The sequence below is a fragment of the Carassius carassius genome, chromosome 9 (genome assembly GCF_963082965.1).
Source record: "Carassius carassius chromosome 9, fCarCar2.1, whole genome shotgun sequence".
Classification (NCBI taxonomy): Eukaryota; Metazoa; Chordata; class Actinopteri; order Cypriniformes; family Cyprinidae; genus Carassius; species Carassius carassius.
In genome coordinates, this window is record NC_081763.1 from 15,846,888 (window position 1) to 15,865,309 (window position 18,422).

The 18,422-nt window shown below is 36.3% G+C and overlaps 1 protein-coding gene across 1 annotated transcript in view; it reads left to right on the plus strand.

Moving 5' to 3' along the window:
- The window catches only part of LOC132149076 (glutamate receptor ionotropic, NMDA 2A-like), a 148,973-nt gene that overhangs the window by 90,627 nt on the left and 39,924 nt on the right, over window positions 1–18,422 (plus strand). Inside the window, exons 3-4 of the mRNA XM_059557994.1 lie at window positions 609–1,201; window positions 10,975–11,089. Of these exons, the coding sequence (XP_059413977.1) occupies window positions 609–1,201; window positions 10,975–11,089 (708 nt within the window). The remainder of the gene's footprint in view (window positions 1–608; window positions 1,202–10,974; window positions 11,090–18,422) is intronic.

The following is an 18,422-nucleotide window of genomic DNA, read 5'->3' on the forward strand; positions in this document are numbered from 1 at the left end:
TAAACTCGAGTATGAATCTAAAAACGATAGTGTCCTTTGTGCCTCAGGGAATAGTTCTAAAGACACATGGGGATTGAATCTGCTCAGCCAGAAAAAAATGGCTCAGTGCATCATGATAAGACAATCACAGAGTTCATCAAGGCCAGAGCTGCACATATCAGATGGATCTCAAAGGAGTTAAAGAACCAAAAAAGCTCTTCTCTTTACTTTTTGTCTCGTTACATTTTAATAAAGAATCTTATTAAGTTTTGTTAACTCTGTCACTCTGTAATATTGAGTTCAGAGCTTTCAAATTCTTCTATTCTGGCTGTTCTAGTGCATGTGAGGGAATTATTTAATTTCAACTGTTTAACTGTTTTTAGTTTGACGTTTATTAGGGATGCACTAATATTAAAATTCTAATAATATTATGATTAAATAGTTTTAAAATGTTTATAAAGATTAATTGTAAGTGAATTTTAGATGAAAGCAAAGGTAAACTGTATATATAAATAGGCCGACAACTAAACTGGTACCGGATATAGTATATTGTACATCCCTAATGCTGACAGCTGAAAACCTATATTTATCATGTTATGACTGTTCTTTTGTTTTTCTTTGTTCAACAGGATGTAAAATCTACATTCTTCCAGTTCGGGGCCTCTATCCAACAGGAGGCGCTGCTCATGCTCAACATCATGGAAGAGTACGACTGGCATGAATTCTCCATAGTGACCAGTAAGTTTCCAGGCTACCAGGATTTTATTGCCATCCTGAAGACCACAGTTGACAACAGCTTTGTCGGTTGGGACCTCCAGCACACCATCACCCTGGACGTCGTAGATGGGGACTCCAGGACCCAGATCCAGCTGAAGAAGGTGCAGTCTCCAGTCATCCTCTTGTACTGCTCAAAGGATGAAGCGGGTTCAATCTTGGAAGAGGCCCGATCACTGGGCCTGACCGGTTTCGGGTACATCTGGATTGTGCCCAGCTCGACCACGGGCAACCCAGACATCACTCCAGATCCATTCCCCTCTGGAATGATCTCTGTATCCTATGATGACTGGGACTATCCTCTTGAGGCAAGGGTTCGTGATGGGCTTGGGATTATAACCACGGCAGCTGCAGCTATGTTGGAAGAGTTTGGGGACATCCCAGAGGCCAAAACCAGCTGCTATGGGCAATTGGAAAAAACCAAGTTGCCACCCAGCGCATTACACAAGTGAGTGAAAGATGAGAGCTGGGCTATTATCCAAGTGTCAGTGGTACTGTATGTTAGTGCTTTCTGTCAACAGCCTGTCCATCCAGTTCCTGCACTTTAAAAGTGGAAACAAGAGGGCTGTTTGTGTGGGAAAACACAGTTTTTGATCAGTCAAGTGGAAAAAGGAAAAGGTAGAAAAAACAACCCAAGAGGTCTCTGTTAGAAACATAGGGCATACAGGGCATTTGCAAAAAAGTCTCAGTTTTTTAATGATAGACCTAATATGTCTCTAGTTGGCTGTCATTAAATTCCAAGTGATCTTTAAAGATTCCAAACAAAGTTTAATGAATACAATTGAAAAAATATAATGCAAATATCACACACTCGCAGAAGTACAAAAAAAAAAAATACAAAAGCTGTCACTAGGGTGGTACTTTTTCAAAAGGTACACCTTTATACCCTATTTACCCCTTAAAGGTACATATTAGTACCTAAATGGTACATTTTATCAGTTTATATATATATATTTTAAATAAACGGTGCGTTCCAATATATTACCCTCTGAAGAACAATTTGGAGTGAAAACAATCATGGCCGCCATATTGAACGGTCGTTTCAAACCGAAGTGCTCAAAACTGGCCACTTCAAAGAACCCTTCGGAATGAAGGTACAACTGATGTACAACTGATGGATACTTCGGGCTCCCATGATCCTTTTGTCCATATTCTTTGCATGATGATGACGCCTGTCGGAAAGGGCACTTCAGAAACAGTTTTTTGGTCCCCTATACCATTCAAAACTTCGAAGCTCTCACTCTGGAGGGTAAACCCTTTAAAAGGGATTAGGGTATAGGGATGAGCCCTTTCGGATGAAACACAGGGAGAGATCCCACAGTGGGCACCGGGCGGAACTTGTAATAAAGTTAGTGATAACAAGGCTCACCCATTTAGAGGAAAGATATGATTGGTCAGTTTTCTCTGTCATTTAAAATTACACTCTCATTGGTTTACTATTGCTTGGCCTTCTGTAATTTCACAGCTGGACCAACAATCACAGAGCCACAAACACTAGACGGAAAGATTCTGATATGGAGAAGATTAGAAAAAGTTATTTTAACATATTCACTAAATAGGCAGATTTGAAGAGTTTATTTGGACATAAATTGTATTTATTTTATTTAGATGATGATTGTGAAATAATGAATTCTACGGTGACGCGTTGCTGCCAGAGACATAATCTTTTTCCACTCAATTATGTCTTTTCTCATTAAAATGACATCTTTTCTCGTAATAAGGAGATGTTCTCTAGTTATAATGACATCTTTTCTCATAAAAACCAGATGTTATGTTGTAAAAACAATATAATTATCTAGTTAAAATGACATAATTTCTCGTTAAAACACCATATTTTTCTCGTAATAACGTCATATTATGTCATAAAAACGATATTATATTATAGATATGGTACATTTTGTGAGTGATAAGCGACTGTCCGCCCTGCTGTTGCCACAGTCTGACATAAACGAGGATCTGCACGCTGCTGAAATTATTTAAATACTACACTGTTTTAAATGTATTTTAATATAATGGTTTTAATCGTAGTGGCATATTTTTTAGAAAACATCTCCAATCTGTCTACAGTATAGTGCTATCCAATAACTGCACATAATAAATGATTATTTTTGAATAATCGACTCTCGGCTTAATATTTCTTTATTTGAATGACTAAAGTTTGATTTAACAACAAATCGAAACACACATTTTTTTTTTTACAAAAATAAAGAAATTTTCTAATAGGCTAATAATAACAATAATAATAGACTAATAATAATGATAATAATAATAATCATTATTATTATTATTATTTTGCTCTTTTTGAAAATGGGCAAACGAAAATTAAGATCGATTTTTAGTAGGCCTATTTTTGTTTGTGGGTAAACAAATGGGCTTAAGCTTTAATATTTGTTTCACAAGCGTAAACAGCTTTAATACCTGAGTCTGATTATATATTAATTACGTATTAGTGATTATATATTATTAAATTATATATTTAGCTGAAACAAGCCGTGCATCGCATTCCTATGTTATCACAATGTATCCCACAGAGATCACGCCGGCGCCGCCGAACAGAGTAGTGTTGTAATTTATACGAGATGTATATTTGTAAGGATTATAGCCTATACAACAGCCAGACAGTATGAAGAAACGTTATTGTGACTAATTTGCAGAGTAGTACATGAGGTGAACTCTTATTCTGTGTGATGGGATAGACAGTGAAGAAAGTAAATTTAATTAAGTAAAAAACAAAAGTAAGTTTAATAAAGTAAATAAAGGCTGAGTGAAAAAGTAGCGTTTTTAGGGCCACCCATGCACAAATAGCAATCTCAATTTTTAACCCACTAACAAAAAATATGAAAAATCTAGCTTAATTTTCATTTTCATTTCATTTACCCCAAACAGAACGAAATAATAATAATAATAATAATAATAATAATAATAATTATTATTATTATTATAAGGCTGTTAGAAGATCTCTCTTTCTTTTTTTTTTTTGTATTTTGATTTGTTGTTAAATCAAATAATAAGCCAAGAGTCAATTATTCAATAATAACTGTTTTGATCTGATCATGGCCTAACTGAGTAATGGTTCTGAGTGCAGTTAGGCCTATTGGATAGCACTATATTGTAGACAGAATACATTTCATGTATTTCATACATTTCAGAATACATTTAAAACAGTGTAGTATTTAAATAATTTCAGCAGCGTGCAGATCCTCGTTTATGTCAGACTGTGGCGACAGCAGCGCGGTCGCTTATCGCTCACATAATGTACCATATCTATAATAACGGGAAAACATATCATTTTTATGACATAATATGACGTTATTACGAGAAAAATATGTTGCTTTAATGAGAAAACATCTCGTTATTACGAGAAAAGATGTTGTTTTAACGAGAAAAGATGATGTTAAAATGACATCTCGTTTTTAAGACAAAAATGTGAGTGGAAAAAAAATACTATGTTTGAGGCAGCAATGCGTCACCGTAGAAATCATATCTTTTCATAAAAAAATTATATTTAAAAGTTTGTCATCTAAATTTGAAAAAAAATAAAAAATTTCAATAGCTTAGCCCCTGTCTGAGGGCCTTGAGGGCTCTGACAGGTCCCTATATATATATATATATATATATATATATATATATATATATATATATATATATATATATATATATATATATATATATATATATATATATATATATTAATTTCTTAAGCAAACAAGGACTGTTCATTTTTTTACCTTTGTACATTGGTTAACTTTCATGAGATAAATGTGGTGATAAGTTGTTATCTCATTGCCATTTTTCCACAGTTTAAACACAAATCACATGAGATGTAACACATTAAAGAGCATCAAAACTTTTTTTTTTTGTTTGAATGTCCTGATAAAATAGACCTGCCTTGAAAGCTTATACTTTGTTTTAACAAAAAACATAAGTCACAAGTTGGTCTTGTTCGTGCACTTAAAAAGTGGAAACAAGACTTTATGTGAGCAAATACAGTTTTTGGTCAGTCAGGTGGAAAATGTAAACTAGGGGGTGGAAAAAGCAACCCAAGAGGTCTGTAAGAAACAGGCATGGGTCAGGCATATGCAAAATGTATTGTTACACACTGCTAATATGTTTCACAGCATGAGCTGCATTCTTGAGTAAGCTAATAGTGAGGGGGCAGACGGGAAATGCTAAGTGAGGTTTTCAGGGAGCTTCAGAGCACTGGTCAGACACCCAGAGGTGGGTACTGCTACGCTTCTCAAACTCTCTCGGGACGGCACAGTGCAGCACTCCGGTGCTTTTAATGAATAATGTTTTACACAGGGCAGAACAACATGGAGACTTTGCTACACTTGGAGAGCTCTCCAAATGTAAAGTGCTCGTGATGAGCCAGAGTGCTTTTGTTGCTTTTGCTCCTGCTTGCATGCTGCCAGTCCTTAGTCTGTCTCACCCATATGCCTCTGTGGTACCTGCCAGTGCTGAGCAGACATGCTGAATTGCCCCATTTGTAATGGAGCGGTGTTGCTTGAGTTACACTTTCACCCTGGTGTCTAGGGTACATTAATCCTGATAATCTCAGCACAGATGGTCAAAGGCTTGGCCAGAGGCTTGACTGCATGGGGTCTTTTTTGTATTTAGACTTTTTAGGCATGCACATCATCAGATCTACGGAGGTTATCGGATTCTTTGAAAATATTCATGTTCTTGGATTGATAATTCCCACAAAATAGCCAAGTCAAAATATTTCTGTAAATATTAGATTTTAATTTTGTTAGATTTAGACTCACTACTCCATCATTTTAAATCACTTTGACCCAGAAACACATTTGAAGTTTTATGCACTAGCTTTCTAATGATACACTTAACAGTGTTGGGCTGTAACGCATTACTTTGTTAGAGTAATTAGAGTATAGTTGAAAGCTGAGGTCTCTATATGTTACTGCCACGTTACATTGCTGACAGAATGCAGTGTTTTATAATCTAGAGATTGTAAAAAGGATGTAGCACACACACTGTCGAGTCAAGTGCATTTAGTAGATTAGAGACCTGCTCCTGAGACCCGATGCAACAGAGTGCGACGTTGAACAAGATGCTGGTGCGAGCGTGTAGACACTCGTGTGTGTGCGGGATAAAATTGATGCATGGGACTGCCGTAAAATGGAAATATCTAAAAAATAAAATATTTAAAACAAATAAATGTATACTGTATATACATTTATATACATAAATATACTGTAGGCTACACACGTGTTTGCAGAATTGAGCAATACAGTGCTGAAATTTGCATGCTCACGAATCCTCTCATTATGACTCACGAATTGTAGACATTATGAAAGATTCATTATACATATATTTATTATGTTATAACAGAGATTTGTGAGATTGAGATGAACTGAGATGTCTTTTAGAGATTATAAATGCAGGGCTCTTTGCCGGCCCTCTTTTTACAAAACTATGCACGCAGCAACCTATGTTTGCTTTAGTTAAAAATAACAGTGTTCTGTGAATGTTGATGCTTTAATAACAAATATTTATCGGGAGTGTGTATGCTGGGATTTCATAAATTTCATGGAGAAATTAACGTAACTAGTAATGTAACTAATTAAACTTTTGAAATAAAGTATTCAGAACAGTAACGTGATAATTTTTGAAAGTAATCCGTAATCAGTAATTTGATTACATTTCCAGAGTAACTTGCCCAACACTGACAGTTACTGTGTTTGATATTCTAAAGATAGATTTTATGATAGAAGTATAGAATATAGAATGTCTTTACAGATATGATTATATTGTTTTTGAATCTTTTAAAAATAGGCTGTCAAAGTGCCTCTAAAGTTGTATTTTTTGACATAATTTGAAATCAGTAAAGAAAATATCAATACATTTTTTTAATATGAAATATAATGAATGTTCATATATATTTTAATGTGGCTCATGAAACATTTCTTGTTAGTATCAGTATTGAAAGTTGAAAGTTTATATATATTTTTGTATAAACTTTGATTAATAGAAGTTCAAAAGAAAGGCATTTATTTGAAACAGTCTTTTGAAACTGTCTTTACTATTTTTTTAATTTTGTATTACTTTTTTGATTAATTTAATGTGTCCTTGCTAAATACAATTATTTATTTATTTTAAATTATATATTTAGAATTATTTTTTCTCATAATCTTAATAATAATAATTATTGCTAATTTTGTTTGTGCAGAAAATTACAGAAAATCATATCAATATATAAGCTGTGAATGCAGGGAATATATTTGGCACAGCATTTTACTTTAAAAAATAAAAATATAATAAAATAAAAAACTGGCAAGTTAACCTCTCTCTGCATTTCATGCTCTTGTTAAAATTGAGTGTCAGAAAACTGGGTGAAAAATGAGGTCGCCAAGCAAAAGTTTCCTTTATGACAGATTTAAGACTGTCATTCGAAGTGCTGTGAAAAGCAGACCGTAGCAAAATTTAGCTTTCATATATCAGTGACGAATACGGAAAAGACCTGTCAACAGGGGAGAGGCACGGCGAGTCCAGTGTTCCTCCTCCCTGGTGTTGGGGACCAAGGGTAGCTGTCAGCTGTGCTCTCTGCAACCCTATATTTCTGAAATAAAGGACACTTTAAACACTCCCATTGAGACGTGAGCCAATCTGACCACCCCCAACAAAACACCATTTCACAGAGGGCAATGCCACAGGAGTCACCGCTATTACTTTGAACTCTCATGGACAAAATTTAATATGACTTATGGCAGTTATAATGCTGGAATATGAGCTGGAGTGGGCTAAGCATTTCCAGGCAGTGGCAACAGGTCATTCTATCCTGGGGATGGTTAGCAGCAAAGTCTTTGGCACCTTGGCCTTAAAGGACCCGAGCCATACCATCTCCTCAAAGCTTTTGTGTTTTGGAGTGAAGGGAAATATGAGCTCCTGTAGAAATAATACTTTTATATGGCCATCACAGCACATTAAAGCGATTTAAGCTGGCAGGCAGCTGCACAATGGGAAGCATTATGAAGAGCTGGGTTTAAATAACAGTCTTGAACCTCTGACGTCCTCCCTATGGTGAATAAAGCATTGTTTTTTAAAGAGTGGCCCAGACCTCAGAAAACTAGGCGGTCAAAACCCTCTCTGGTCATTGTTTTTAATATTTTGGCTTAATTGCTGACTTGCCAGTGGAGGAAGGGTTTGTAGAGGATATATAACTGAACTTAGCATAATGACTAAAAAGTAAAACTTTTTAATGCTAAGGACCTGGAAATATGATGCAAGTCAAAAGTTATTCGATATTTTCCATAGAAAGACCTAGAGCCCCAGGTGAAAAGACCTCCACAGTCCCAGCTGTCCTGGTATTGTTGTACAGATGCGATGCTCTCTTATGACATTGATTGAGCATTGCACAGATACCCGTGTCAGAAAAACTATTGGATTAGTTTGTATATCACGTTCGGAGTTGCATTTACACATTCCGTCATGGCAGTGGGTTCGGCTCGAGAAGTGCAGACTCCCCGCAAATTAACTAACTTCAAGTAGGAACATTTTCTTGCTTCTCTAATGACTGAAATATTCTATATGTCGCATAGGGAACAGCTTGCCTGCCCTCATTAGTGTCAACCCCGTTACTATAAATGCCTAACGAGGAACTGTTATATTTGACCACACTCCACTGGTTGAAGTGCAGCTGCTTCCTTCAGTGTGACCACATATAAAGTACTGTGAAAATTTGCAGGCCAGTTGTACCACCCACCTATTTTAATCTGGATGATCCCAGAGCAGCTGTGCAGCCCTTTCGGGCACACCTGCTATAATGAGGACTTTGATGAAGGGTTCACAGTGAGCAAGCGTGGGTACGGGGTTGGTATGTGCTTTAATTTCATTAAGCCTGGGACACACCAAGCCATCGATCGGCCGTTTGCCATCAACAGTTTGTTTGGTGTGTTCCTCTCTTCGGCTCTCATCGAGCTCACATCGGCGGCAGTTTGCCCGATTCAGCGTGTCGGAGAGAGTCAGAGCTCTGATTGGATGTTCAGTTTAGCGAACGAGTCAGTGCCACGAATTAAAGCAACAGTGATAAAAACGGGTACCATGTGAATAAAGCCAGTACAGACAGAAGGCTTTTTAAATGTTACGTGATCTTTCCCAATCATTCGAATATGCAAATGTTTTCATAACAACATGAGCTGCTTAATACTATTAAAGTTATTAATGTTACTGATATTTAAAATGCTACGCAAGCGCTGCTTTGTTTAAATTTCTTATATCTGCGTTTATCTCGTATATATTTTTGGTATATATATATATATATATCTTGTATATCGTTTTGGTTTCTCCCTTTGAATGACAAACATATACTATTAATAGCTGCTGATATTAACAGCTCGTTCCTCTCAGGCATGCGCAGAACGCACGTGTTAGTTTGCCGTCTGCTGTAGTCTGTACAGTGTATTTCAGCACAGCTTTGTGTGCTTGGTGTGTTCCGGCCTTTAGGGAGAAGTGAGTTGGGGTTCTTGGAAGGTGTTCATGGAAGGTCTGTTAGGTTGGGTCGGCTCTAGTTGTCGTGCTGGTGTAGGGCATGGCAGGGCAGTCCATTGTGCATTTTTTTGGCAGGCCTATGATAAAAAAAAAAACTATTTTATTAACTATATTAACTATTTTAGACTTTAAAATTATAGTAATAATTTATATATACAAGGCATTGGTTAGTGTGCAAGCTCTATGGTTTCTTTTTCTTTTTTTACTTTTCTTTTTTTTGTGTCTGAAAAACAACTGCTTTGACAATTTCATATCAACCTATTTTCTCATTTTGTGTTCCGAGGGGGGAAAAAAGTAAAAAAAATATAAATAAAATTCCTCATTATATTTTTTCATTATGTACTACATAGGTTAATAATATATTGTTGTGCGATAGATAGATAGCTTTCCTCAGTAATTGGTAAAAGGGGCTCTGCAGGTGTGACCAGTGTAGTGATCCACAGGTCACAGAACAGGGAACTGGGTGAGGTGTAAAATATATAAGAAGTTTTAAAGTATATAAGGAAGCCCAGTGTGAATGGAAACATGTCATGTAGTGGAGGAGAGCGGAGCTTATCGATTCTCTTCCTCTCCTACAGTCTAATGTAATTGGATTCAGCAATATATCTAGGTTGAGTGGGCCTTCGCTTCTCACTCTAAATGGGACCCCAATCAATTCAACAAGCTGCACTGCCATTCAGTCACTAGACGCCCGGTTTCATAAATCAATCAACATGCCACACTTTTAATTCTGCTCACCTGGCAGTACTGCAGTATAAAACTTAACACCAGGCCATACCTGTGCCGCAGGGTTTGTTAAAATGGCTGGGTCATAATTACTGAGGAAGAAGGGCAGTCTGATGGGTTTGTGTCAGCCAGTGTTTTGCCACTCGGGTCTCTGAGGGATGCCTGACGACATCATGTGAAAACTGGGATGGCAACACAATGTGTTCCTCGGTTTATCGCTTTTAAAGTGATATGACAAGAACAGGGTGGCATTATGAAAAGAGAAGAATCCAGACTCTATTTACTTGGGTTTTACTTTCCCCCCAAAAAAATGCCCATCTGGTTTTATCAACACCCTTAATGTTGTGAGAAAGAGAGAAGAAGAAGATTTGATTTTGAGTTTTTCAAAATTAAAAAATAAAATAAATATTATATATTTATATTTAGTGGACCCGCTAGCACCACCTTGTGGTCTTTGGACAACTTGTTAAAATTCCACAAGAATATCAGCTTTACTTTCCCGTTTACTTTTCCACTGTATCCAAATAGATAAATAAATAAATACATAAAAAGAAACTAAGGAACTAGTCAGAATTAATTTTTGTGGTAATCTAATGCCACTAATGATAAAGAGCTTCTATTGAAACCAGAATGTTTCCTTTAGACTAGTTTCTTTCTGTTCTACATCTATGTGCTCTCTTTCTATTTCTTTGAAGATGGAGACAAAAGAAAGAATAGTAGTGATTCATGTAGATTTCATTGGATACTTATAATAACTCATAATAATTTTTCATCTTCGCTTAATGTGTGACGTCTGATTTAGGTCAGTCATTAGTCTTCAGATGGCTCATTAATTCCTCTTTTTGTCTGTTTGCGTGTTGAAAATGATCTTCATATGTTATTTTGATGTTTTAGGTATAGAATGAACATCATTGGGCTGAAAAGTTCTTTTCGTGCCTACTGCAGCAGATAAGATTTGTGCCACCTGACTGAGGTTTTTGCTTTCTCTAGGTACATGATGAACGTGACTTGGGATGGCAGAGATTTGTCCTTCACCGAGGACGGTTACCAGGTGTATCCCAAACTGGTTGTGATCGTGCTGAACAAGGAAAGAGAGTGGGAAAAGGTAAGGACGATCCGTGCCACCGCCGAAAACAACTGACGTTCTTAACTGTGCCATTATAATTTCATTATAACTCCTCCAAGCAAAGCATCATTAACAACTGCTCATACAATATTAGTACCTACAGTATGAATCCATGATCTTAATTACACCCTGGAACGGTGTAAAAGTGTGTCAGTGCGGTAATTACCTCAGACACACACTGCCAGAGTTTGCAAATTCTGAGGTGTAATTAGAGCAGATCTTTCCTTCTAGACCGCAATCCAGTCTCAGACCAAACATGAATGGGAACACACACAGGTGAATTAGTGGATGAGTGTGTCCGTAATTTTTTCTGTTTTAGTAGGGAATGTGGTTCAATGAAAACAGTGCGGGAGGAATAATTGGAATGGCAAAACAATGGGAGCAATTGATTTGTGGAGTTCGCTCTGCAAATCAATATCGCTGAAAGTCTAATTGACAGAATAAGGGTTGCACTGAGAGACAGGTTTTCTTCATGAGTACACATCCATGCGGCAAAAGACAGATTTGCTTCAATCAGGCCTTCTGATCTCTTGTTAGGAGAGCGTGGCAATCATCAATAATATTAAAACATCTTCAAGACATTGTGTTATTTGGAGGGGAACCTGTGTACTGGTATCTGTCTTACTATAACATTATATGGTTCAATAAATGATGGTTGTTTTGCAGATACGATATTAGGTTTGTATATAAGCAAGATAAAACACACTAAATTAGATCCCAGAGGTGTTTAGGATCTTTAGTTTTTTATTGGGCTCTATTACAGCAGCTCTGTATTATTTTTCATGCTGTTTCGACTGTCCGTTAAACTTTAAGAGTTTCATCAGTCTATTATAAAATGCATCCCATGTTGTTCAGCTCATTTGGGACTAGATATTGTAGTATTAGTGTTTAAGGCAGAATGTAATAGGTGGCAATAACATTCATTGTCCAAATTCTCCTCAGTGTCTTCAAAACAATTTGTTTCCAAAAGTAATTTGTATCAAGTAAATAGGACCAAATTAGTCCTTGAGACTTTTTTGTAAGTATAGCACACAGCACTTTAAACTTAATGTTTCACCGTGTTTGCGTTATTCTTCGAAACATTAGATTTCATTGCGGAGAAAATATTAGCTGAACAAAAAGTGCGAAGAATAATTTTTTCATTATTATACACCATCAATAAATTTAATATTAAACTCAAATTTAAACTCAGTTTGATAACATTAATAAAATGTATGTACAGTATAAAATACATTTTTCAAAAATTCTAAATCATAGCTTGACTGTTTAGGTGAAAGCATGTGACTTTTAACATTATTTGCTATATTACAGGCACATCTATTCATCCAATGTGCCTTCAGAAACGCAGTGCTATCACTTCAATTCCACTTAACGATTTTATGGAATAAACCAGGCTTAGATCCTTTAGAGCTATGCCAATACAATCATAAATTAATTTTTTGCATTATTTTCTTTGATGTTTATATTTATCTATCTGATGATTTACATAATTTTTTACAGTTCAGTACATGAAGAAGTAGGTCATTCAGATAAGCGTAAACTCTGAAACCAGTATTTCTCAGCATGGTCAGAACTGATTCAATGAGATGCAGCACTGGATTGAAACTGATACCGCAGATTAACTCTCTCTCCTTCACACACTCAGTCTCTTTCTCACTCGCAGTTATCGATGCAATTATGATATTGTGCTGCACCTCACTGAAACATGACGTAGTGCAACGTGTATTATACTGTTACTGTGGTGTATTTGTCAATACGTCATGGTACTATGGTGCTATGATACAGTATATGTCATGGTACTAAAGGATTGTTATATCAATATTTAGTATTGGTGAAAGGTTTGGGGTCCGTAACTTCTTGAAAGAAATGTATACTTCTACTGAGAAAGGTTATGCATTAAATTGATCTAAAGTTACAGTACTGTACATATATTTATAAAGTTACAAAAAAGTTTACAAAAGATTTCTGTTTCAACAAAATTTTTTTTGTAAAAAGCAGAAATGTTTTCAAAACTGATAAAATTGAAATTGTGATAATATTATACCCTTTTTAATGTTTTTTTTTTTGGATCAGACAAGTGCAGCCTTGGTGAGCATAAGTGTTTGAGAAATATAAAAAAAAATCTTACTGACCTTAAACTTTTGATTGGTTAAAAAAAAAAAACTACTATTTTAAAGTTTTTGTGAGAGATACCAGGCCGTGTCAAGTCTTTTTTTTTTTACTCCAGCACTCCAGATTTCTGGATGGGCTCTGACTCTTGTGATGGGACAACAAATGGCAGAAGGCTCAATTATTGGGCCTCAGTAAATCTAAAAATAACCTTTGACACTTTGCAGTCTACACTTCCCAGTGGCCATGTGCAAACCTAACACTCCCTCGTTTTATCAGGGAGCTGACAGTTGCAAAGATCAAGCTGCTATGGTGCCAAATGAAATCCACATGAAAGTAATTACATCAATTAATTCCATGTCCAGCCTCTCGTTGAAGTTGATTAAAGAGGAAATAATGTTGAACTGGTTGTCACTCTGGCTGTGTCCTGTCACATATTTTGGACAGAGTTTTGGAAACGATGAACGATAAATGATGACAGAAAACACGGGATTACAATTGTCCGGAAAAGAATCACAATTTAGTAGGAAATAACCACACAAACTTGGCAACCACACGGCAGAGTAACTTACTACTCATTTGGGTTGCATCTCAATGGATTGAAAATATGCTGCTCGCAGGGGTGCAGCTTCATGGAGGAGGACAGCAGAAGGGGGGGGGGGGGGGGGCTTGAGTTACATGTCAAATGCATAACTCTAAGGAATGTAACTGCAGTGTAATGCAGTTTGACACCACACTATGTTGATATTAATCTGACAAAGCCTATTCATCAGTGTGAACTGCAGGCAGAGCAAAGACAAAAGCATGGGACAGATTTACAGCCCTGTTGAACCAAAGCAATATCTCACACCTTGCCCTGATGACAAATCTACGTGGCCATTAGTGTGCAGCACGTCGTAAAGCATATTGCACTTTTGCAAAGTCTGCAGTAATGGCAGTAACTGAGTGCAGATACTACAAAGAATGACATTGATCTTGCACCTATAATGTTTAAACCTGTAAATGCCTTAAATGGTGTTCCTATATTGGGTAAAGGACATAAAATACAAATACAAAGGCAGTTGTCACTGGAACTTTAGTGTGTGTGTGTTTTTTAACATTATCAAACGTATGATGCAACTATCAATCTAACAAACAACCTAGATGCAACCCCACTCATTAAGGATAAAATAAGATCAGTTCAGAAGGGTTGCTCAAAATTAAAAGCAATTCATTTTGTAATGATGCATAAATATGCAGACTGGAAACAGAAATGTGTGTATAAAGTACAACATTCAGAACTGAAATGACTTTGCCGCATCACCAACTGTTGCTGTTGCTTATGTCACCAGAAATGAACTTGAAGTTAATAATATATGCATTTGTTTTGTCTCTGCCAAAACCTTTTCTACTTATAGTGCTGCAGTTTCAGTCAGGTGTAGCAGCAGTCGAGAAATCGGATGTGTTCTCCACTAGAGCACTAGGAAATGCTTGTAAATTTGTATCAGCGTCCTTTCAAGCTACAGCTAGATATAAAAAGATGTAATACAATAGTAGGTTTTGGCTGTAAATAATAGGCCTGTGTCTATGTGTGAATTTTTTTTTATTAATGATACACAACACTAGAGGCTGCCACGAAAGCAGTTTACACAAATTTTACCGTTGTTTTCATTTACCAAGTATGTGATTGTGATTAGTCTGCAAGTTATGTCTGGGCAGCTCTTCCAGACACAAGCATCTGGTTGTTCTCTGTTTGTTTCAACTGATCTTATTGTGACTGGAACGGTTTTGGTGTAATCACGTCACAGTTGGGAATGTCTGTCGCCTTTGAGTTTCTTATTTCTCAAGCTTTGTTTTTTTTTTTTGTGCATTCATTAAAACAGCAAAATAGATGCAAAAATGAAGTGTACGGAAAAGTGTTGATTCGCTGCTTTGCTCATCATGAGTACACACAGTATTTTGACAACTGTGTCATAGTAGATTGCTGAAGTACTTGCTCCGCTCTCCATCCAGTCACAGTTTTAAAAGAAAACCACAACCATGACAAGTTTACAGTCATTATGCAATACACTAGGTTCATTGTGTTTTAAGTGCAATGGACACTAGTGTCATAACCATTACCTTTTCCTTCTTAAAAGAAAATAAATAAATAAATAAATAAAATTTTATATATATATATATTTTTTTTTTTTCTTGTACTGACAGCATGGTTGTATAAAAAAAATCAGCATAAAAAAATAAACAGATAGTAGTTTAGATAGTCATTCTGTGTGATGTTATATATTGCAGTACCATGGTAAAATATTGTCAGATAGGATTGCTGTACAGTCTTATTGGCACAGTGCTTTTTTGTATTATTGGGGATGCAAAGAAAAGTTGCAAAGAAATATTAAGCCAACAGGAAAATAATAATCATAATCATAATCATAATAAAACATTTTTTATGTTGTTGAAAGAACATATTAGAATTATTTTTTGAAGAATCACGTGACACTGATGATTGGAATAAAGGCTGCTTAAATTAAGCTTCACTGCCATCACAAGAATAAATTACGTGTATATATATATATATATATATATATATATACAGTACAGACCAAAAGTTTGGACACACCTTCTCATTCAAAGAGTTTTCTTTATTTTCATGACTCTGAAAATTGTGGAGTCACACTGAAGGCATCAAAACTATGAATTAACACATGTGGAATTATATATGGAATTATATACATAACAAAAAAGTGTGAAACAACTGAAAATATGTCATATTCTAGGTTCTTCAAAGTAGCCACCTTTTGCTTTGATTACTGCTTTGCACACTCTTGGCATTCTCTTGATGAGCTTCAAGAGGTAGTCACCTGAAATGGTCTTCCAACAGTCTTGAAGGAGTTCCCCGAGAGATACTTAGCACTTGTTGGCCCTTTTGCCTTCTGTCTGCGGTCCAGCTCACCCCTAAACTATCTCGATTGGGTTCAGGTCCGGTGACTGTGGAGGCCAGGTCATCTGGCGCAGCACCCCATCACTCTCCTTCTTGGTCAAATAGCCCTTGATGCCTTCAGTGTGACTCTACAATCTTCATAGTCATGAAAATAAAGAAAACTCTTTGAATGAGAAGGTGTGTCCAAACTTTTGTTCTGTACTGTATGTCTGTACAGTATGTTCAATTAGAAACAGTTATTTTAATTTGTAGTATTGTTTTTAATATATTTAATCCAATCCTGTCTTGATGAGAATAAGAGATGTCTTTGAAAAAGTAAAAAAGTAATTATTCATAAATTTTGACAGGTAGTGTATATTTATATATACAGTATGTATGTGTGTGTGTGTGTGTGTGTGTGTGTGTGTGTGTGTGTGTGTGTGTGTGTGTGTGTGTATGTGTGTTTGTGTGTGTGTGTGTGTGTGTTTGTGTGTGTGTAACACATTTTTTTTTCTAAAATTTAATCAGTTTTTATATATATAAAGTGTTTTAAATAAAACCTATAATAAATATGTAATACTACAGTATATCATTTATAATTCACCTAAAACATAAATAAAAGATAAGTAAGCTTTAGTATTTGTTTTCTATAATACATTTTTGTATTTGCATATATATATATATATATATATATATTGGCTGCTTGGGGTAAGCAGCCTTTGACATAAATGCTCAAGTCTACGTAGGGCAGTGTAACATGAAATGGACAAAAAAAGTCTCTGCATCACAAAACCACCAATCATTCTGCATTCAAGCCAAACAGACAGTGCTGGCAAGACCCTGCTCCAGCTGCTGTGTTGAGAGCTGGTCTGAATGCCAATTAGAGATGAAGGAGCGATGAAGACGGCTCCAGAACCCGAGGCTTGATGAGGCCAGTCAGAGGCCTCTATGGGCTGATTGTTTGGGGGGTGGTTGAGATATGCCGTGTTTTTGTTTTGACGCCAAGCGGGAGAGAAGTGCTCTCATGGAGAGCCAGGAGGAGAACATGATCGGCTGATTAAAACAGATGAAGTCTGAGCATCTTGGCTGCTGATGGGCCTCTTCAATGCCTGGAAGTGACTGGTACAGTCAGGGGCGACATGGCCATTCACTCCAGTCTTACAAGGGCAGTGGTGTGTGTGTGTTTTTGTGGCACACACTGCCCACATAACAGAGTTGATCTCAGTGTGAATCCTAAAACCAACAGTCTGTGATGTACAAAGTGTCTCGGAATCATACGTAGCCAAGTTAGTAAATAATTAACATTATAATCTGAGCTTTGCACTTACATATTCATGAATTCACACTTTAGTCCATGCACGCTGTGTCATCACAGTGTTCTGACTACTAATATCTAGTTATTTGCTATATTTGGCTGCCGACCGTTTCAATGCTTAAAAAGTGTGTTTGAAGCAAACATCCGTAAGCTCGTCCCTGTGGCTCAAAGTGCAGGTATTATTGCAGTCAGTGAGCTTGGAAATCATCTGAACCTTGAGTTAATCAAAATCTGATGAACGAGATCTGCTGGACTGTGGCTCGCTACAGTTTGCCCTCAGAATTGTATTTATTGACAAAGCTGCTGAATGGGGCCATAGCGCTGAACCTGTGAGCACCTTAGCCGAGAGAGATATTTATCTGAGTGATCCCTCCATGACAGAGGATTGACCGCTAGATGGAGGAAAGACTTGAGACTCTGAGGGTCATAATTGCCGGTCAAGTAACAGTCAACATACTGCATTTCTTTCTTTCTGGCTTTTCCTGTCATATACACACACATAGAAAAGAAATATTTAATGCTCACTAAGTTAGAGGTGGTGGGATACCCTCTGGATTTTTTTGGAACTGATTCTGTTGAAGGTTATTGTTGTAAGCTATGTCACTGTGAAATGGATCTCTCTGTCATTTTTGCCTTCTCACAGTGGAAAATGATTGTGCCACAGCTCTCTCATAACAGGAAAGAAATAAAGGAAGACATATGTGACCCTGGACCACAAAACCAGTCTTTTTTCAAAATTGAGATTTATATAACATCTAGCATCTGAAAGCTGACAAAATATGCTTTGCATTGATGTATGATTTGTTAGGATAGGACAATATTTGGCCGAGATGCAACTATTTGAAAATCTATATTCTGAGGGTACAAAAAAATGTAAATACTGAGAAAATCGCCTTTAAAATTGTCCAAATGAAGTTCTTAGCAATACATATTACTAATCAAAAATTAAGTTTTAATATATTTGCAGTAGGAAATTTACAAAATATCTTCATTGA